The sequence below is a fragment of the Lampetra fluviatilis genome, chromosome 60, assembly GCF_964198595.1.
Source record: "Lampetra fluviatilis chromosome 60, kcLamFluv1.1, whole genome shotgun sequence".
In the NCBI taxonomy this organism is placed as follows: Eukaryota; Metazoa; Chordata; class Hyperoartia; order Petromyzontiformes; family Petromyzontidae; genus Lampetra; species Lampetra fluviatilis.
The window spans coordinates 7,432,805-7,455,409 of NC_136334.1; the positions used below are offsets into that span (position 1 = coordinate 7,432,805).

Genomic DNA, 22,605 nt, shown 5'->3' on the forward strand with positions numbered 1-22,605 from the left:
CAGGATCGAACTGAGATAGAACCAGGATCGAACTGAGATAAAACCAGGATCGGATTGAGGTAGAACCAGGATCGTATTGAGCTAGAAACCGAATCGGATTTAGATACAACTCGGATCGGAGTTGAGATAAAACCAGGATCGGATTGAGATAGAACCAGGATCGAACTAAGATAGAACCAGGATCGGATTTAGATAAAATCAGGTTCGGAGTTAAAATAAAACCAGGATCGGATTGAGACAGAACGAAGATCGGACTGATTTCTAAAACCAGGACCGGATCGTAGGTCGGGAGGCATGGATGAGAATGAAGAGAAGTGTGGACAGAAGAGAGGTAGGCACTCTGCAGCAACATTCGCATCAGCAACAGCATTATCAGCAACATCATCAGCAGCAGCAACATTCGCATCAGCAGCATCATCAGCAACATTCACATCATCAGCATTATTCAATCGGCAGTAGTAAAACCATCATCAGCAACGGGCCCATCAATCATCATCACCATCATCAGCATCATCATCATCAGCAACATCATCAGCATCAGCATCAGCTCCAGCAGTAGTATACCCATCAGCAACAGGCCCATCAATCATCATCACCATCATCAGCATCATCAACATCATCATCAGCTCCAGCAGTTCACGGGGGTGGGGTGGGGGTGAGAGAGGGGATAGGGGGTAGAGGCATGGGGAAGCGATCATCATCAGCAGCAGCAGTTGCATCAATCGCCACCGCCATGATCAGCAGCAGAAGCAGCGGCATGAGTAATACCATCATCAGCAGCAGCAACATCAGCAGCATCAGCAGGTGCACCATTCATCAGCAACAACAGCATCAGCAACAACAGCAATATCCACATTGTCAGCAGCAGCATCAGCATCAGCAGGAGGAAGCGGCATCATGCACACCATGGTTATCAGCAGCAACATTCGCATCAGCAACATCATCATCAGCAACAGCATTATCAGCAACATCATCAGCAGTAGCAGCAACATTCGCATCAGCAGCATCATCAGCAACATTCACATCAGAATCAGGTGCATTATTCAATCAGCAGAAGTAAAACCATCATCAGCAACAGGCCCATCAATCATCCTCACCATCATCAGCAACATCATCAGCATCATCAGCATCATCATCAGCTCCAGCAGTAGGAAACACCATCATCAGCAACAGGCCCATCAATCGTATTCACCATCATCATCAGCATCATCATCATCAGCATCAACATCATCATCAGCAGCATCACCGTGAGCGAGAGGACGAAGTGGGATGTGTGTGCGTGTCCGAGTGACCGTCCCACATCAGCGGCGGGTCACGGGTTACGTAACACGTGACACAATATCCAGGCAGGTGACGTGTCGAGGCGATGGTGAATTGTGGTGGTGATGGTGGTGGTTGTGATGGTGGTGATGGTGATGCGTAAAACATCGCCACTGGGGAGACAAAGGCGGTCGGGCGCGTTGCTGACAAACCCACCCCCTCGTGTGTCGTGCCGGCCTTCATCGGTGCTACTCGCTAACAGCACTTGCCCCGACAGTCTGTCACAGGCTATACGGGGGATCTTTGTCTTTGATGGTCATCACGGTGATGGTGATCACGGTGCTGATGGTGATGATGGTTGATGATAGTGATGGTGGTAAACAAGATAGTAGTGATGATAGGGATGATGATGGTGATGATGGTGGTGGTGGTGATGATTGACACAAAGTTCCCCCCACGTAGCTTACACAGAGAGTTGGGGGCGAGTGCTCTTGCAAGCGAGTAACCACTCGAGCACAAGACAAAGATCCCCCGTGTAGCCTGTAACAGACTGTTGGGGCAAGCGCTGTTAGCGAGCACCTATGAAGGCCGGCACGGCACACGAGGGGGTGGGTGGCCAGCACCACGCCCGGCCGCCTTTGTCTCCCCAGTGGCGATGTTTACTACACATCGCATCAGGTACTCATTCGAGGCTGAGTCTACCTAGGGGAGGCCCAGTACCGGTTCAGATAATCGTCACTGGTGTTGGCCGTGGGCGTATATCGAACCCGGGTGGCCAGGTTCGTAGCGCAGCGTAGCGCTAACCGTTGCACCACCGCTCACCACAACAACCGCCATTCGCCACTAAGTGGCGGTGATGTCACCACGACGCTTGTGCCAGGCTATGTGCACCTTGAGGCCACGTGAAGTGTCGAACGCCCGCTGGCAGGAGGGCACGGGGCAGACCCAGGTGCCACGGGTCAACTAACTGAGATGACCGAGATGACTGGCTGATGCACCACCTGTGCCCCCTACTGTACCACCTTGCTGTGCTTTAGCCACCCGGCGCTTCGCTCTTTGTTGTGAGCGTCGCTCCTCCGCCCTCTTTTGTGGTTGGAGGGCGACTGCCTCCAACTGCCCAGTAGCGTCCTTCACGAGCCTCCTCCACAGAGGCCGATCTTGACACCGCTGGTACCAGTCATCGGCAAGTCCACTCAGCTCCACGTCCTCCTGTACCACATCACTCCATCTCTTCTCTAGCCCGTGCCGCGCCCGTTTAGTCTCCTCGATCCGGTCGAACAAAAGCTGTTTAGGCATGCGGTGGCTGGGCATGCGGGCTACATGACCCAGCCAACGCAGCCTTGCCTGCCGGAGGAGCTCACCGATGGGACTTTGCCCAGATCTTTCAAGGATTTGTGAGCTCCTCACACAATCCAGCCTGGTTAATCCCAGGATGGATCGTAGGCAGGTCAGCTTAAATATTTCTAACCGGCGAAGATGCTCCATTAGGGGGGTCCACGTTTCGCAAGCGTACACAGACACACACACAAACACATACACACACACAGACACACCCCCAGACACACACAGACACAAACACATACACAGACACACAGAGACACACACAGACACACACACAAACACACACAGACACATACACACACACACACAGACACATACACACACACAGACACACACACCGACACAAACACAGACAGACACACACACACAGACACACACACAGACACACACACAAACACACACACACAGACACACAGACACACACACAGACACACACACACAGACACACGTACGTGCACTCTCTAATAATATATTTCGTGATCACCACGTGGGCTCAGCCTCTTGAAGTTGTTTCAAAGGTGGCTCGCTCAGCACGTGAGCTGGGGGGAGGGGTGGGGGGAGTTAGAGGGGGGGGGGTTAGGGGGGGGGTTAGGGGCTCTCCACTGCCCACACTTCACAGCCCCTGACCCTTAACCCTGCTGACCCTAACCGTAACCCTCACTCGAACCGACCCTCACCATGTGAACCTCCGCCGATAGGCAGCACGTACAACGCAGACGCCATCCCAAGCCCTCGCTCTTCACCCGAACTCTCACCTCTGACCTGGATCGAACCCCGAGTCCATAAACCACGATTATCGCACAAAACTCAAACTCGTTTCCGTACTAGATGTGAAGTTTTCGTGACTGCAAGGATTCATACTCGTTGGTTCTTTCGGTAAAGTCACGTAGGTAGAAAATAAAAATAATTATAAAAATAAAATGAAAATAACTAAATTAAATCACGACCGTTCGGAAGCAACACAAGCCTCCGTCATCAGGTAGGACAGCCACAGCAAAAAATATCTTCTTGATTTAATTTAGTTATTTTCATTTTTTTATTTAAATCTAGGTATTTTCATTTTGATTTTATTATTATTTATTATTATTTTAATCTAGTTACTTTCATTTTTATTTTATTTATTATTTTTATCTAGTTATTTTATTTCTTATTTTATTTTTATTTTTACCTACGTGACTTCACCGAAAGAATCAAAGAGTATCCTATCCGTACCCCTAATTCTAACCCGATCTTTAACAGCATCCCCAACTCTAACCTCAAACGCTGACCCCAAAAATATAACTCTAAACCTGACCCTAACCATACCCCTCATTCTAACCAAACCCCTAACATGTACCCCTAACTCGAACCCGTAACTCTTCTCCTAAATCGAATTCTATCCCTGATCTAATTGGAATCCTTAACTAGAAAGAACCATAATCCCAATCTCTAACAAACCCTAACCCCTAATTCTAACCCCTAACTCTAACCCATAACTCTGAAGCCCTAACACTACCCCCTAAATCTAATCCATAACTCTAACCTCTAACTCTAAACCCCTAAATCTAACCATTAACTCTAACCCCTAAATCTAACCCTTAACTCTGAAGCCCAAATCCCATAGCCTCACCCTTCACCCCCCGGGGGTGCCACCGTCACCGCCACACCACCCATCTCCCTAGCAACGGTTGCCAGGGTGATGCACTACCGTTGCCATGGCAACCTGGTCCCCCCTCCCCGCCCTCGCCTCAAAACGGGGGCGGGTAGAAACCTGCGGCAGCCCTCGCGTTGCCAGGCAACGATCAGGGCTCGAGATGGAGTGTGTGTGTCAGATTGTGTGTGTGTGTCAGAGTGTGTTTGTGTTCAAAGAGGGTGGAGCGGTGGTGTAGTGGTCAGCGCTACGCTGCGCTACGAACCCGGCGACACGAGTTCGATTCCCGATCGTGGCCAACGCCAGTGACGATTATTTGAACCGGTCCTGGGTCTCCCCTAGGTCGACTCAGCCTCAAATGAGTACCTGGTGTGGTGTGTAGTAAACATCGACACTGGGGAGACAAAGGCGGCCGGGCGTGGTGTTGCCCACCCACCCCCTCGTGTGCCGTTTCGGCCTTCACAGGCGCTCGCTAACAGCACTTGCCCCAACAGTCTGTTAAGGCTATTCGGGGGACCTTTGTTTTTTTTTATTTCTTTTCTGTGTGTGTTCAGTGTGTGTGTGTGTTGTTGTCTATAAGTGAGAGTGAGTGGGGAGCGGCCCGATTCCCGCTCGCGGCCAACACCAGTGACAATTATTTGAATCGTTACTGGGCCTCCCGTAGGTCGACTCAGCCTCAAATGAGTACCTGGTGCGACGTGTACACATCGCCACTGGGGAGACAAAGGCGGCCGGGCGCGGAGCTGGCCACCCATCCTCTGATTTGACGTGCGGGCCTTCAAAGGTGCTGGGCAGCAGCACTTGCCCGAAACGTCTGTTAAGGCTATACGGGGGATCTTTGTCTTTCATCCACTGTGGTGGCGGGCATCCACATAGGATCCCATTCAAGCCCACAATAGCCTGGTCTCCTGGTGCAGAGGGGGCATGGGTGAGGTCCAGGACTGTAACTACCTCGCCTGGTCTACAGGAGGTCGTGGGTTCAATCCCAACCCTGACGCCTGCTGCTGTATATTTGGAGTTTGCGTGTCTCTCTCTCTCCGTGGTGAGATGTTGACTACCTCGCCTGGTCTACAGGAGGTCGTGGGTTCGATCCCGACGCCTGCTGCTGTATATTTGGAGTTTGCGTGTCTCTCTCTCCCCGTGGTGAGATGTTGACTACCTCGCCTGGTCTACAGGAGGTCGTGGGTTCGATCCCGACCCTGACGCCTGCTGCTGTATATTTGGAGTTTGCGTGTCTCTCTCTCCCCTCCACATTTAGAAACATGAGTTGAGTATTTGACTGCTGCAATACATTCGCACACGATGAGCCACTTCGTTGAGCTATCATTCGTGGCCAAGTCGCTTCTGCAAAAGAGTTACGTAGCTAAGTGGGCCTTACTTGGTAAAAAAAAATAGAAATATATAACAAAAGAGTTTAGTTTTTAGGGTACACGGTCCAGGCCTCCCCAGAGACCCTGGCTAATGGAGGCGTGTGCTGCTGGTTAGCTGATCGAAGGTGACAGGCCCACTCCCACCGTCTACAGAATCCCAACATCCGAGAATGAGGAGGCTTTACCGGAGCCTTCGCTCGAGGGGGTTAGGAGATCCGTGTGGCGCTGAAAGGGCGAGTGGTGGTCGCGGGTTGCTGGAAGGGGGATGGAAACTGCATCGGCATTGCCCGATCACAAATCACTCTTTGAGTCCATCAACAAATGACCTCGCAGCGCCACACATATCACCGTCGTTCATAAACAGGTCCGCACATGCACCGAGCATTTATTTGAGCCTCTTGGAGGAGGTGAAGCCCCTCGGTCCAGTCGCTATCACGGGGCAAGGTGCGAGTTGACCCTTGTTGGGGCTGCCGTGCCTCAAATATTGGAGGAAGTAGTCACCCAGTCCGGTGAGTGGCTGGCTGCTGAGCTAATCTGTTGAGGAAGTGTGAAGGGCGATTTGGTGCTCGAGACCAGGTAAAGCCTCGGGTCGAGGTGCCCTCCCAGGTGAAGTGTTGTGTGCAGGCTGCCCCACGTGACATCATCACAACAGTCTGCACCGCAGGACGGTTTCCGCAAGGGTTGGAAGGATGCCCTGGCGGTCCCCGTTCATGAGAAGGGCGACCGCACTGATTGTAACAACGACAGGGGCATCTCCGTCCTCGGTGTGAGGCCGGGGGAGGTCCTGCCAAGGATCATTCCACATCGCGTCCTTACCAGGCACGTTCAGAAGAGTCTTGCGGAGCCCTAATGAAGGTATCAGACCGGGACGATCCTACACGAACGCCATACTCTCTAGAAAATCTCTGCTTTATTGAGCGGTCCAAGGCCCTATGATACCATCAATTAGGTCAGGGCTGTGGGTTGTTCTGCGTGCTTTCGGGGTCCCTGACCCTCTGCTCTGATGGTGGCTGAGAGTCAGAGCCATTCCCCCTTCGCCCTGGGGTGCGACAGGGATGTCCTCTGGCCCCCACACTTCTCAACAACTTCTTTGACCAACTTGGATCGAGAGGAGTTCCATGGCTGTAGCGGAGGGATGTCCGTCCGGTCGACATTGCGGGTGGGGCCGAGGGATGGCTCCCTCCCGGTCGGCCGTGTCGTGCGCGCTGATGTCCTGGTGGTCGCTCCTCACTCTGACAAGGGGTTTGCGACTCTGCTGCTGAACCTGGAGCGAGAAACTAAGTGACTAAGAGATGGGGGGGGGGGGGGCCTGAGCATTGACGCTCTCCCACATAAAAACAAAGCACCCGCCTGCGTGTTTTGTGCCATCACACGCTGGTTGTGGTTAGGGTTGTGGTTATATTGTGGCCGTTGTCTTGGTTGTGGTTATTGTGGTTGTTGTGGTCACTGCTGTGATCGTGCATCTAATGATGATTACGATGGTGCTGCTGAAAATGTTAATGCAGCTGCTGCTGATGCTGCTGCTGTTGCTGATGATGCTTCTGCTGATGATGATACTTCTGCTGATGATGCTTTTGCTGATGATGATGCTTCAGCTGCTGATTCTGCTGCTGAAAATGATCATGCTGCTTCTGCTGCTGCTGATGATGCTGCTGATAATGACAATGCAGCTGATGCTGCTGCTGCTTCTGCTGATAATGAAGCTGATGCTGCTATTGCTGCTGCTGAAAATGCTTCTGCTGCTGATAATGCTCATGCAGCTCTTGTTCCTATTGCTGCTGCTGATGATAATGATGCTGCTGATCATGATGCTGCTGATGCTGCTGCTACTGCTGCTGATGATGATGATGATGCTGCTGCTGATGATGATGCTGATGATGCCGTTGGTGTTGTTGATGAACCCACAGCTGCCTCCCCCCCCCCCACTGTTGATGGGGGAGTGGAGGGGGGGGGCTCTAATCACGTGGTGCCCCCCCTCCCCTCCACCCCCACCGAGAGGGGGGGAGAGAGAGGGGGGGGCAGCCTCGAGCGCCACGGGGAGAGCAGTGGAGATACAAAGACTGAGTAGAAGGGGGAGGGAGGGGGGGGGAGGGATGAAGGAGGGAGGGGAGGGGAGGTAACGGAGGGGAGGGACGAGGGAGAGAGGGGAGGGAGGGAGGGGAGGGAGGGAGGGGAGGGACGAGGGAGAGAGGGGAGGGAGGGGAGGGAGGGAGGGAGGGGAGGGACGAGGGAGGGGAGGGAGGGAGGGGAGGGGAAGGCGGAGAGGGAGACATCAGAAACAGCAGCAACAGCAGTGGTATCAGCAGCATGCTTAGCAGTAGCATCAGCAACAGCAGCAGCAACGGCGGTAGCATAATCAGCATCATCAGCTGCATTCCCATTACAATCACCATCAGCATCATCAGCAGCATCATCAGCAGCATGGTGGGCAAGAGACGGCACTGCAGCCATGGATTATTGGATCCGTCTCCTGAAATTCACGGAGACCCATAGACTCACACAGAGACTCATAGACTCACACAGAGACCCATAGACTCTCACAGAGACCCATAGACTCACACAGAGACTCATAGACTCACACAGAGACCCATAGACTCACACAGAGACCCATAGACTCACACATAAACTCATAGACTCACACAGAGACCCATAGACTCACTCAGAGACCCATAGACTCACACAGAGACCCACAGACTCACACAGAGACCCATAGACTCACACAGAGACCCGTAGACTCACACAGAGACCCATAGACTCACACAGAGACCCATAGACTCACTCAAAGATCCACAGATTCACTTAGAGACCCGTAGACGCACACAGAGACCCATAGACTCACACAGAGACCCATAGACTCACACAGAGACCCATAGACTCACTCAAAGATCCACAGATTCACTTAGAGACCCGTAGACTCACACAGAGACCCACAGACACACACAGAGACCCACAGACTCACACACAGACCCATAGACTCACACAGAGACCCACAGACTTGCATAAAAACCCACAGACTCACACACAGACCCATAGACTCACACAGAGACCCATAGACTCACACAGAGACCCACAGACTCGCACAGAGACCCACAGACTCACTCAAAGACCCATAGACTTGCATAAAGACCACGCCCCCCTCCGTGCCCCCCACCCCGTGCCCCCCCGCAGGCTGTGCGGAGTGCTGCGTGCGCTGCCTGGGCGGGGTGCCCTACGCCTCGCTGCTGGCCACGGTGCTGTGCTACGCGGGGGTGGCGCTCTTCTGCGGCGGGGGCCACGAGGCGCTGTCGGGGACGCTGGCGCTGCTGCAGGCTCACTTCGGATTCCCGCACGACCCCGAGCTCCTCTTCTTCACCGTGTGCGCCCCCCGTGACCTCGCACCGCGACCTTTCGCCCTGACCGCACCGTGACCTCACCGCGACCTTTTGCCCTGACCGCACCGCGACCTTTTGCTTCACCCTGACCTCACCGCGACCTTTCGCTTCACCCTAACCTTACCGCGACCTTTCACCCTGACCGCACTGCGACCTTTCGCCCTGACCTCACCACGACCTTTCGCTTAACCCTGACCTCACCACGACCTTTCGCTTAACCCTGACCTCACCACGACCTTTCACCCTGACAACACTGCGACCTTTCACGCTGACCTCACCACGACCTTTCACCCTGACCGCACTGCGAACTTTCACCCAGACGCTGACCCTGACACCATGACCCTCACCATAACCACACCATGACCCTCACCATGACCCAACGCTCACCCTGACACTCACCACCAGCCTCTCCGCGCGACTCTCCGCGCTCACGAATCCCTCGTAATGCCTCCACGTGTCTACTCTTAGGTTTTTTCGGTAAAGTCACGTAGATAAAAAATAATAATAATAAAAATAATAGAAATAATAATAGAAATAAAATTATAAATAAATGTGCTTTATTATTTTACTTCTATTATTATTTTTATTTTATTTTCATTTTTTACCTACGTGACTTTACCGGAAAAAAAAACCTAAGAGTATGAATCCTTGCAGTCACGAAAGCTTCAAACCTAGAATCTCCACGTGTCTTTCTCCCGCCCCACGTGTTGTCTCCCGCCCCACGTGACTGTCTCCCCGCCCCACGTGACTGTCTCCCCACGTGTCTGTCTCCCGCCCCACGTGTCTCCCCACGTGACTGTCTCCCCACGTGTCTGTCTCCCGCCCCACGTGTCTCCCCACGTGACTGTCTCCCCACGTGTCTGTCTCCCGCCCCACGTGTCTCCCGCCCCACGTGACTGTCTCCCCACGTGTTGTCTCCCGCCCCACGTGTCTCCCCACGTGACTGTCTCCCCACGTGTCTGTCTCCCGCCCCACGTGTCTCCCGCCCCACGTGACTGTCTCCCCATGTGTTGTCTCCCGCCCCACGTGTCTCCCCACGTGACTGTCTCCCCACGTGTTGTCTCCCGCCACAGCGTGGAGGTGGTGAGGTTCGTGATCTACGGCGTGGCGGCCGCCTTCTTCCTCTACGGGGTGCTGCTCTTTACCGAGGGATTCTTCACCACCGCCTCCATCCGGGACTCCTGCGGCGACTTCAAGACGTCGGCGTGCGGACGCTGCGTCAGCGCCTGGGTCGGTGGCGCACGCACGACTCCCCCACCCCCCCCCCCCACCGCCAGTCAGACACTCACCCAGCCACTCACTCACACAGCCACTCACTCACACAGCCACTCACTCACCCAGGCACCCACTCACCCAGCCACTCACTCACACAGCCACACACTCACCCAGCCACTCACTCACCCAGCCACTCACTCACCCAGCCACTCACTCACCCAGCCACTCACTCACCTAGCCACTCACTCACCCAGCCACTCACTCACACAGCCACTCACTCACCCAGGCACTCACTCACACAGCCACTCACTCACACAGCCACTCACTCACTCACACACCCACTCACCCAGCCACTCACTCACACAGCCACTCACTCACAGAGCCACTCACTCACACAGCTACTCACTCACACAGCCACTCACTCACACAGCCACTCACTCACACAGCCACTCACTCACCCAGCCACTCACTCACAGAGCCACTCACTCACACAGCCACTCACTCACCCAGCCACACACTCACCCAGCCACTCACTCACACAGCCACTCACTCACTCACTCACTCACACACCCACTCACCCAGCCACTCACTCACACAGCCACTCACTCACCCAGCCACACACTCACCCAGCCACTCACTCACCCAGCCACTCACTCACACAGCCACTCACTCACACAGCCACTCACTCACACAGCCACTCACTCACACAGCCACTCACTCACCCAGCCACTCACTCACACAGCCACTCACTCACACAGCCACTCACTCACCCAGCCACTCACTCATACAGCCACACACTCACCCAGCCACTCACTCACACAGCCACTCACTCACACAACCACTCACTCATACAGCCACTCACTCACACAGCCACTCACTCACACAGCCACTCACTCACACAGCCACTCACTCACCCAGCCACTCACTCACCCAGCCACTCACTCACACAGCCACTCACTCACACAGCCACTCACTCACCCAGCCACTCACTCACACAGCCACTCACTCACCCAGCCACTCACTCACCCAGCCACTCACTCACACAGCCACTCACTCACCCAGCCACCCACTCACCCAGGCACTCACTCACACAGCCACTCACTCACACAGCCACTCACTCACCCAGGCACTCACTCACCCAGCCACTCACTCACCCAGCCACTCACTCACACAGCCACTCACTCACACAGCCACTCACTCACCCAGGCACTCACTCACCCAGCCACTCACCCAGTCACACGCTCACCCAGCCACTCACTCACTCATCCAGCCACTCACTCACCCAGCCACTCACCCAGTCACACGCTCACCCAGCCACTCACTCACTCACCCAGCCACTCACTCACACAGCCACTCACTCACCCAGCCACTCACTCACCCAGCCACTCACTCACACAGCCACTCACTCACCCAGCCACCCACTCACCCAGGCACTCACTCACACAGCCACTCACTCACACAGCCACTCACTCACCCAGGCACTCACTCACCCAGCCACTCACTCACCCAGCCACTCACTCACACAGCCACTCACTCACACAGCCACTCACTCACCCAGGCACTCACTCACCCAGCCACTCACCCAGTCACACGCTCACCCAGCCACTCACTCACTCACTCACCCAGCCACTCACTCACCCAGTCACACACTCGCCCAGTCAACTTGCTGTGCTTTATCCACCCGGCGCTCCGCTCGTTGTTGTGAGCGTCGCTCCTCCGCCCTCTTTTGTGGTTGGAGGACGACTGCCTCCAACTGCCCAGTAGCGTCCTTCACGAGCCTCCTCCACAGAGGCCGATCTTGACACCGCTGGTACCAGTCATCGGCAAGTCCACTCAGCTCCACGTCCTCCTGTACCACGTCACTCCATCTCTTCTCTAGCCCATTTATGTCATACTGATGACAATTCTATATTCTATCATAAAAAATAAAAAATATTTTTTTTTAACATCATTTTTTACATGTTATGTTTCGGCTTGGGTCTAATTGTCCACGCTCAACTGACGTTGGCTGTAATTGGCCACGGCAACCTACGTTGTGGCAAGCTTCGGGGCCACTTCCTGGAGTCGTGAAGTTCTTCCATTGCTAGTACGCTACATTTCTAGATTTGAAGCTTTCGTGACTGCAAGGATTCATACTCTTAGTTCTTTCGGTAAAGTCACCATGTAGGTACAAAATGAAATTAAAATTAATAAATAAATAAATCACGACGTTTCGGAGGCAGCACAAGCTTCCGTCTTCAGGTGAAACTGTCACAGTAAAATATCTGTATTTTTTATTAATTTTTATTTCATTTTTTACCTACGTGACTTTACCGAAAGAACTAAGAGTAACGGTACATTTCATTAAAGCGTGTTTTTAAAAAAGTTTTTAAAATATTATTTATTTCATATTCTTGTTGTTGTTACTGTTGTTACTTTTCGATTTAAAGCTTTCGTGACTGCAGGGATTCATCTTCATGGTTCTTTCGGTAAAGTCACGTAGAAGGGAAGTAATAAAATAATAAAAATAATATTATGTTTTATTTTTAATATTTTATTTTATTATGTTTTTTTTTATTATTTTATTACTTCCCTTCAACGTGACTTTACTGTTGTTGCTGTTGTTGTTGTTGTTGCAGTTCCTGGGCATGACGTACTTGCTCGCCGTGGTGTGGCTGGCGCTGCTGGTGCTCTCAGCGCTGCCCGTGTTCGTCGCCTTCAGCGTGCAGGCCTCCTGTGACGTCATCGCGCCCCCCCTCTTCCTGCCAGCCCCCTCCTCATCCTCCTCCTCCTCCTCATCCACCACCTCCTCCAACGCAACACGCGTGTGCATCGACATGCGCCAGTACGGTGCGTACTTGTGCTTCAATTGTAATGTTTTTCTCCTTGGTTCTTTCGGTGAAGTCACCACGTAGAAGGGAAATAATAAAATAATAAAAATAAAACATAATAAAATAATAATTTTAGAACTTTCGTGACTGCAGGAATTATTATTTGGTTCTTTCGGTTAAGTCACGTCTAAAGATAAAATAATAAATTAAATTAAATAATAGAATACGACGTTTCGATTGCAACACAAGCAATCATCATCAGATATAATTAAATAGCGACATAAAATCTTTCTCCTGATTTTCAGGCTTGCTTGCCGTGTAATCGTTCTTGCAGCACCAATTGATATGCTAATTTTTTATCTACCCCCCTCCCTCTCTCTGCCTCCGCCCCCCCCCCCTCTGTCTATTTAAGGCCACCACACAGAGACGATCACCCCTCTCTGTTACCTGTGTTGCTCTCGCTATGTATCTTGGTGATATCTGTCTGCTAATATGTCTGTCTATAGTTTTCTGGTTAGATTTTATGTCGCTATTTCATTATACCTGATGATGATTGCTTGTGTTGCAATCGAAACGTCGTATTCTATTATTTAATTTAATTTATTATTTTATCTTTAGACGTGACTTAACCGAAAGAACCAAATAATAATAAAATAATATTATATATTGTTTTATTATGTTTTATTTTTTTTATTATTGTATTATGTTTTATTTTTTTTCTTTCGGTAAGGTCACGTAGAAGGGAAATAATAAAATAATAAAAAATTTACGTTATAAGATAAAATTCTCACGACGTTTCGGCCACAACGCAAGCAGCCGTCCTCAGGTGAAGAACAGGGCTGTCAGAAAGACAGCGTCTGAATGAACACCACCAAGCTTGGCAGCGTATATTTAAGCTGGGTTAGGGGTGGAAGGGCGCCTTGACAAAGGAATTTGCATATCAACAGAGGAATTTAGCATATTTATGGTAAATGCAGATATGGGATTAGTCACTACTTGTGGAATGCGTAGGAGGTAGGGAATTGTATTTTATTGTTTTATTTTTATTATTTTATTATTTCCCTTCTACGTGACTTTACCGAAAGAACCAAGGAGATGAATCGCTGCAGTCACGAAAGCTTTAAATCGAAATTTATAAAAAATTTTGTTTAATTTATTTTATTTGACCAGGTTTAGGGCCCCCCACTGAGTTGAGATGTAGATCTTCATTCAGAAGCGACCTGGGCAATGGCGGAGCCAGGGTGTTCAGGTGGGGGGAGGGGGCAACCCCTGATGATGTTGGTGGTCTTCTTGGTTCTTTCGGTAAAGTCACGTAGAATGGAAATAATAAAATAATAGAAATAAAACATGATAATATTATATTATTTTATGTTTTATTTTTATTTTTTTATTATTTACATTCTACGTGATGACTTTACCGAAAGAACCAAGAAGATGAATCCCTGCAGTCACGAAAGAAGCTTTAAATCGAAATTTGATGTTGATGGTGTTGATGTTGATGATCATGCTGATCATGCTGATGATGACGTTGACGACGACGACGATGATAACAATGATGCTGATGATGTTAATGATGCTGATGTTGTTGATGATGTTAATGAGGCTGATGATGATGTTGACGATGATGCTGATGATGTTAATAATGCTGATGTTGTTGATGATGTTAATGAGGCTGATGATTGACGATGATGCTGATTATGTTAATGATGCTGATGATGATGCTGCTGATACTATTGTTGATGATGTTAATGAGGCTGATGATGATGTTGACGATGATGCTGATGATGTTAAGGATGCTGATGTTGTTGATGATGTTAATGATGCTGATGATGTTGACAATGATGGTGCTGATTATGTTAATGATGCTGATGATGATGCTGCTGCTGCTGATGTTGTTGATGATGTTAATGAGGCTGATGATGATGTTGATGATGATGCTAATGATGCTGATGATGTTGATGATAATAACGATGATGCTGTTCATGATGCTGTTGCTGATGCTGCTGCTGATGATGTTAATGATGCTGATGATGCTGCTGCTGATGATGATGTTGCTGATGATGATGATTGCACAGGGATCATCCCGTGGAACGTGAGCACAGGGCAGCTGTGCGACGCTGATCTGGCCAACCTCTGCAACTCCCAGACGGTGAACAGCCACAAAGACAAAGCTCCCCCGTGTAGCCCACACACGGCTGTTGGGGCAAGTGCTGTGAGCCAGTGCCCGATTATCGTAGTTGCACAAGTAGCTTACTATGTACTAGCTGCACCATATGTAGTAGCTACTACACGTGTCGTAGCTACTACATATGTAACAGCTACTACATCTGTAGTAGCTACTACACGTGTAGTAACTACTACATACTAGCTACTACATAGTAGCTATTACATATGTAGTGTGTAGAAGCTACTACACGTGTAGTAGCTACTACATCGTAGTTACTACACGTGTAGTAGCTACTACATCTGTGCTACTACATGTGTACTACTACACGTGTAGTAGCTACTACACGTGTAGTAGCTACTACACGTGTAGTAGCTACTACACGTGTAGTAGCTACTACACGTGTAGAAGCTACTACACGTGTAGTAGCTACTACATCGTAGTTACTACACGTGTAGTAGCTACTACATCTGTGCTACTACACATGTAGTAGCACATATGTAGTAGCTACTACATATGTGCTACTACACGTGTAGTAGCTACGGGACCCGCACTTTCAAGGGCCCCGCGCTAAATGCTTTCAAGCCGTCAATTCCGGTTTAGTGATTCTGCACTTGCTCTATTACTATAGTACTATACCGCCTTCGACTTTTACGAACGACCGGGTGTTTAAGGTTAGCCATTTGTCGTTATTATCCGGCTGTATAGCAAATGAAAAATACAATTACTTTACTTCGCAAGTAAAACATTTGTGTGTTTTAATATTTACGTGTTTTTTATATTATTTAAGGCCCCTTTACAACATCATATGCTACAGGCACCGCACTCGCTTCGTCCGGCACTGCTGTTAGCGAGCACCTATTGAAGGCTGGCATGCCACTCACACACTCACACATGCCATGTGAGTGTGTGAGCGGTGGTGCAGCAGTTAGCGCCACGCTGCGCTACGAACCAAGCGACACGAGTTCAATTCCCCTAGGTGGACTCAGCCTCAAATGAATACCTGGTGTAGCGGTGTGTAGTAAACATCGCCACAGGGGAGACAAAGGCGGCCGGGCGTGTTGCTTGCCACCCACCCACCCCCTCGTGCGCCGTGCCGTCCTTCATAGGTGCTACTCGCTAACAGCACTTGCCCCTCAAAGTCTGTTAAGGCTACACGGGGGACCTTTGTCTGTGTGTGTTCTCAGTTCAAGCTCACCTACAGCCTCTACATCGTGGCGTGTGCCGGTGCTGCAGCAACTGTCATCGCCATGGTAACGGCCCCCACCGCCTCTCCAGCCCCCCACGGCCCCCCAAATCCTAACCCCCTTGACCTCCTTGACCCCCTTGACCCCCTTGACCCCCCACTGAGGCCCGAACCTCGAGCACGCTCCACTCCACATTCTCACCCCGCACCCACTGCACATTTGGTGAGGGTGATGGTCGAGATCATGAGAGTTAGCGTCAGCATCATCAGCAGCAGCATCATCATCAGCAGCAGCATCGTCATGATCAGCGCCATTAGAAGCAACAGCATCATCATCAATAGCATCGTCAGTAGCATCATTATCAGGATCATCATCAGCATCATCATCATCAGTAGCATCATCATCAGCATCATCGTCAGTAGCAGTATCAATATCATTATCAGTAGCATCATTATCATCATCATCAGTAGCATCATCGCGAGCATCATCAGCAGCAGTATCCACATCAACAGTAGCATCATCGCCAGCATCATCATCAGTAACATCATCATCAGCAGCAGCATCATTATCAGCATCAGTAGCATCATCAGCAGCAGTATCCACATCATCAGTAACATCATCATCAGCAGCATCAGCAGTATCAACATTATCAGCAGCAGCATCATTATCAGCATCAGTAGCATCATCGCCAGCAGCATCAGCAGCAGTATCAATATCATCATCAGCAGCATCATTATCAGCCGCATCATCATCAGCATCATCATCATCAGTAGCATCATCGCCAGCAGCATCATCATCATCAGCAGCAGCAGTATCAACATCGTCATGATGAATCACAAGGAGAACACGGCCATTAATGAACCCCCACGATCATGCCCATTGGAGACGCTATGCGCATGATTGTGCCTTCCTTACGTAACTCTTGCTGGTAGGAACCTCCTTGTTGCACCAGCCCACAGGGGATTATTGTGTCCGTCGTGCAGAGAGGGGCTGGGTGGGGAGGGAGGGGCAGGGTGGGGAGGGGCTGGGTGGGGAGGGTGGGGAGGGGCTGGGTGGGGAGGGTGGGGCTGGGTGGGGGGTGGGAGGGGTGGGGCTGGGTGGGGAGGGGCTGGTCACCCCGTGGTGCCCTTATAAAACTCAACGTTTCACCTACTCACGCCGGCTTGTGCCCACCCTCACAGTCGGGCATATTTGCGGAATACACCACGCCCTGGCCGTTGACCCTGGCCATTGACCGAGCGACCCAACGTTCCTACCAGCTCCCTCCGCAGGACAATGTGTTTACAGCACACGAGACGGGCACCCTGACCCAGGGATCAGACTCGGGTGGTGGCTACACTGCTGCACGCTGCTGACTGCCGTGGGGACAACAGCAGCAGCTAGGGTTGGTGGATCACGCGCGGATGGGCTGTGAAAGTATCTCCCTACCCATGACTCTGCGAGGCGGTGTGGGATCGAGCGTTGCCCTCTCGCGCAGGCGTGGGTTAGACCCCGGGCGCTGCGGTTTCCTCCCACGCCGTATAAGGCGCTCGTCAATTGACCGGTAACATCTGAGCATACATAGAGGACCGCAGAGCTCGGGCAACCATTGGCTCATCACCACCGCGTGGCTGCTGCTGCTGCTGCTGCTGCAGCTGTTGCTGCTGCTGCTGCCTTCACGATCGTCTCTGGCGCCTTAGAGTCGTCGATGCCGCTGATGATGCTGGCACCACCGATGCCACTGCTGTTGCAACTGCCGATGATGATACCCCCCCTCCTCCCCCCTCCTCCTCACCCACCTCCTCCCTTCTCTTCCCTAACCCGCCCATCCCCCCTCCTCCCCCCCTCCTCCCCCCTCCTCCTCACCCTCCTCCTCACCCTCCTCCTCCCCCTCCTCCCCCCCTCCTCCCCCCCCTCCCCCCGCCCTCCTGCAGGTGCACTACCTGCTGGCGCTCTCCGCCAACTGGGCGGCTGTCGGCGCCCTGCGCCGCCTGGGCCACGAGGCGGCGCTGGGCTCCCGCGAGCAGCAGCAGCAGCAGCAGGAGCCGCGGGACGTGGAGTCGGCACGCTCCAAGGAGCGGCTCAACGCCTACGCCTAGACCCCCCCCCCCCCTAGACCCCCCCCTAGACCCCCCCCTAGAACCCCCCCTAGACCCCCCCCCTAGACCCCCCTCCTCGCCACCCCCCTCTCGCCACTCCCCTCCTCGCCACCCATCCACAAGACCGTTTTTGTCGACCTTTGACCTTATAAACTAAAATTTTGTTGATATTTGACCAGGTAAGGCCCCCCCTCCCCCCCCCCCATTCTGAGCTACGTCGCGACCCTGGTCACCACCAACCCAACCATCCACCCACTCAGCCACCCACCCACCAACCCAACCATCCACCCACTCAGCCACCCACCAACCCACCCACTCACTCAGCCACCCACCAACCATCTACCCACTCAGCCACCCATCCACTCAGCCACCCACTCAACCACCCACCAACCCAACCATCCACCCACTCAGCCACCCACCCACCCACTCAACCACCCACCCACTCAGCCACCCACCCACTCAGCCACCCACCCACTCAGCCACCCACCAACCCAACCATCCACCCACTCAGCCACCCACCCACTCAACCACCCACCCACTCAGCCAGCACCAACCCAACCATCCACCCACTCAGCCACCCACCCACTCAGCCACCCACCCACTCAGCCACCCACCAACCCAACCATCCACCCACTCAGCCACCCACCCACTCAACCACCCACCCACTCAGCCACCCACCAACCCAACCATCCACCCACTCAGCCACCCACCAACCCAACCACCCACCCACTCAGCCACCCACCCACCAACTCAGCCACCCACCCACCCACTCAGCCACCCACCAACCCAACCATCCACCCACTCAGCCACCCACAACCCAACCACCCCACCCCACTCATCCACCCACCGACCCAACCACTCATCCACCCCACCCACGTACCCTCACCACAACCGTGACCTCTGACCCACCATGTGTGTGACTCATCGGCCACAGGGAGATCGATATTAATTAATCACATGCACCCCCCCCCCCCCACACTGATAATTATCTATAAGATGCCATCGTCCTTATCACCCCATCGCTCCCCCACCTACCCCTCCAGGACCCCCCCCTCCCCCGCCCCAAAAGAAGAAGTCAGGTCAAGCAATGTTGAGTGGTGGTTAGGGGCGTGCCATAAATGACGTCACACACCTAGGGGGGGGTCAGACATTTGTGACGGGGTTTGAGAAATGTGACGTCACGTAAAAATGCGCAACTTTAAATGACAACTCGTACTTAATTAAATAGACTTTTTTACAAATGTTTTTTCCTACAACATCAGAGTGCAGCGGCATATTATACGCACTACAATGACAATAGTTTAAAGCGATTTGAAGCATATTGGTGGGGAGGGGCAGAGCTTTGTGACGTCATATTTGAGGGGGGGTCTGACTTTTTGTGACGCCGTGTGACGAAGGGGGGGGGGGGTCAAAAATCGTCCAAAATTGCGTGACGTCATTTATGGACGGCCCCTTATTGGTGGTTGGTGGTGGTGAAGGTTGTTGTTTGTTGCTGTCAGTGTCTCTTGACGTCTCGGTGACGGCTTCCGCGGATTTCTCACGGGATGATTCCCCCACCCCACCCGCCCCCCACCCCCACACCCCCCCCACCCGCCCCGCCCCGCCCCCCGATTTCACCCGGGGCCGCGTGACGAACCAACGGGTGAAAATCTCCCGGCTCGCGGATTGGCTGCAGCTCAGATCCCCGCCTCCCCCCCCCCCCCCGCTAATGTGAACCAATCACAGCGCGGGAGCGGTGCCAGGGGGCGGTGGCCACGACGCAAGCCCCGCCCCGTGTGAACCGAGCCAACCAATCGGGGCTTCGAGCTGGCCTAACCAATCGCAGCGCGAGGGCAGGGCGAAGCTTATCACTGGCCACGGCGGCAGTGATGTCACAATGCCAGCCCCTACGAATGGATGAAGCCGGCCAATCAGGAATGGACGAATCCAGTCAAGCAGGGCTCTGATCCATTTGGCACATATACAGACACGTGTGTGTATGTGTATGTTAGCTGGTTCTGTAGCATTGACTGGCTTTGCTTTCCATTGGAACAGGATGGAATATTTGCCAGAAACCTGTGTGAATCACTACCCAGGGTGTGTGTGTGTCTGTATGTAAGTGTGCGTGTGCATATGGGCATCTCAGTATGTGCGTGGTGTGTGTGTGTGTGTGCTGGTTAGGTGTGTGTGTGTGTGTTGAAGGGTGTGTCACAGTGCGTGCAGGTGCGTGTCTGAGTGTTAGAGTGTGTATCTGTGTGAGTGTGTCTTTGTGTGTCTAGGTGTGTGTGAGTGTGTGTGTCCGTGTACCCAATATCAGGGTTTATTCCATGCGGTTAAACGTGGAGGGGAATTTACATAACAGGGTTGCTTGTGGTTAAACGGAAGCATTCTAGATTACAGGGTTCAGTAAATGTGGTTAAACGGGAGCATTCCTGGTAACAGGTTTCAGTAACGCGGTTAATTGGGAGTATTTAATCAAACAGGGTTTAGTAAATGTGGATAAACGGGAGCATTCCCAATAACAGGGTTCAGTACATGCGGTTAATCGGGAGCATTCCAGATAACAGGGTTCAGTTAGTTCGGTTAAACAGGAGCATTCCAGATAACAGGATTCAGTAAACGTGGTTGAACGTGAGCATTCCAGATAGCAGGGTTCAGTAAACGTGGTTGAACGGGAGCATTCCAGATAACAGGGTTCAGTAAATGTTGTTAAACGGGAGTTCCATCTAAAATAGTTCAGTAAATCCGGTTAAATGGGAGCATTCCAGATACCAGGGTTCAGTAAATGCGGTTAAACGGGAGTTCCATCTACAAAATAGTTCAGTAAATGTGGTTAAACGGGAGCATTCCAGATAACAGGCCCAGTAAACCCGGTTAAACGGGAGCATTCCATGTAAGAGGGTTCAGTAAATGCGGTTAAACGAGAGAATTCCTAAAAACAGGTTTTAGTAGATGCTGTTGATCGGGAGCATTCAGAGAACAGGGTTCAGTAAATGCGGTTGAACGTGAGTATTCCTGATAACAGGGTTCGATAAATGCGATGCTATCCGTGCGTTCAGCTGGGTCCACATCTGAGCGAGCGAGTTGCCACGTGACACTCTCGCGCAATAGGGCCTCTGGCCTCTCAGTTCGTGCGCTATGAAGAAGGGCCATTGCCCGAAACGTCGCCTATCACGTACGGCTGTTGTTGCCCCCCCTTTTAAGGTCACAAGCACACGCACACACAGTGTTGTTGTCGACGCGGAAGGCGTTGGGGTCGTCTTGTCGTATACTCACAAAGCGGTTAATATTGGGCAACTGGCGGCTACTGGATCGTTACGATCCTGATGAGGGGAGGGGGTGGGGTGGGGGGTGGGAGGGGGTGGCCTGGGGGTGGGGGTGAAGTGGGGGTGGGGGTGAAGTGGGGGCGGTGCTACCCAGGGAAAGGGCGGAGCCAGACCCCCATCCATCCATACACGCCCCCTTATTGTTTTGCGCAACTGCTCGCCCAGATGTGGACAAAGCGGCGGGGGTAGCGGACGCGCGGACGCGGTTTTAGATTCGTCGTGTTGACCCTAGCGGAGTCGTTCTCGCCGACCTCCGCACAATGTCCCCGTTTTTACAGTGCTAGTTTTTAAACTCTCCCTCCTGATCTGCCCCCTGCTCCCTTTTCCGTCGTTCTCTCTCCTCCTCCTTCACCTCCTTGTTTCTCCCTCCTCCTGTCCCACCTTTTTTCTCCACTTCTCCCTCCATCTTCTCTCCTCCTTATCTTTCTGTCCTCTCATCCTCCTCCAACCTTTTGGATGTGAAACTTCCAATCGGAAGCAGCGGTGGTGCTGGCTCAGTGAGGCAGGGGGTCCCTAGTCAGGGAAACAAGCCCCCCACCCCCCTCTCTCTCCTAGCGAGATAACTGAAGAGACGTAGGCGAGACACAGAGAGGTCGTGAAATGCGTGAGGTTAGACCAGAGATGGAGGCGAGAGACGGATGACTCGGCGCGTCCGTGTCAAATTGATCTTGTTACGTTTATTAGAATTAGAATTTTGTCCCGATATTTGAGTCGCTTGTTTTTATGGGGAGTGTGGGGGGGCAGGGGAGAGGGGGGGTCTCCCTTGAGTTACTAGGGACCCCAACGCTTTCGCTGGGGTTGCTTGCGCCCAGCACCACTGCTGTTTTGTGATCCCTTTTGGAATCGTTTCCGCCTGGAATCCGGCCGGACACTC

General features: G+C 52.3%; 1 protein-coding gene across 1 annotated transcript; it reads left to right on the top strand.

The window, feature by feature from the left end:
* The first annotated feature begins 212 nt into the window (after positions 1-212).
* Positions 213-18,468, top strand: LOC144950977 (neuronal membrane glycoprotein M6-b-like). Its single transcript, XM_078881169.1, has 7 exons — positions 213-331; positions 8,770-8,956; positions 10,046-10,202; positions 12,806-13,016; positions 15,073-15,146; positions 16,349-16,414; positions 18,262-18,468. The coding sequence occupies exons 1-7, from the start codon at positions 295-297 to the stop codon at positions 18,424-18,426; spliced, it is 897 nt and encodes a 298-aa protein (XP_078737295.1). The 5' UTR covers positions 213-294; the 3' UTR covers positions 18,427-18,468.
* Positions 18,469-22,605: the final 4,137 nt, after the last annotated feature.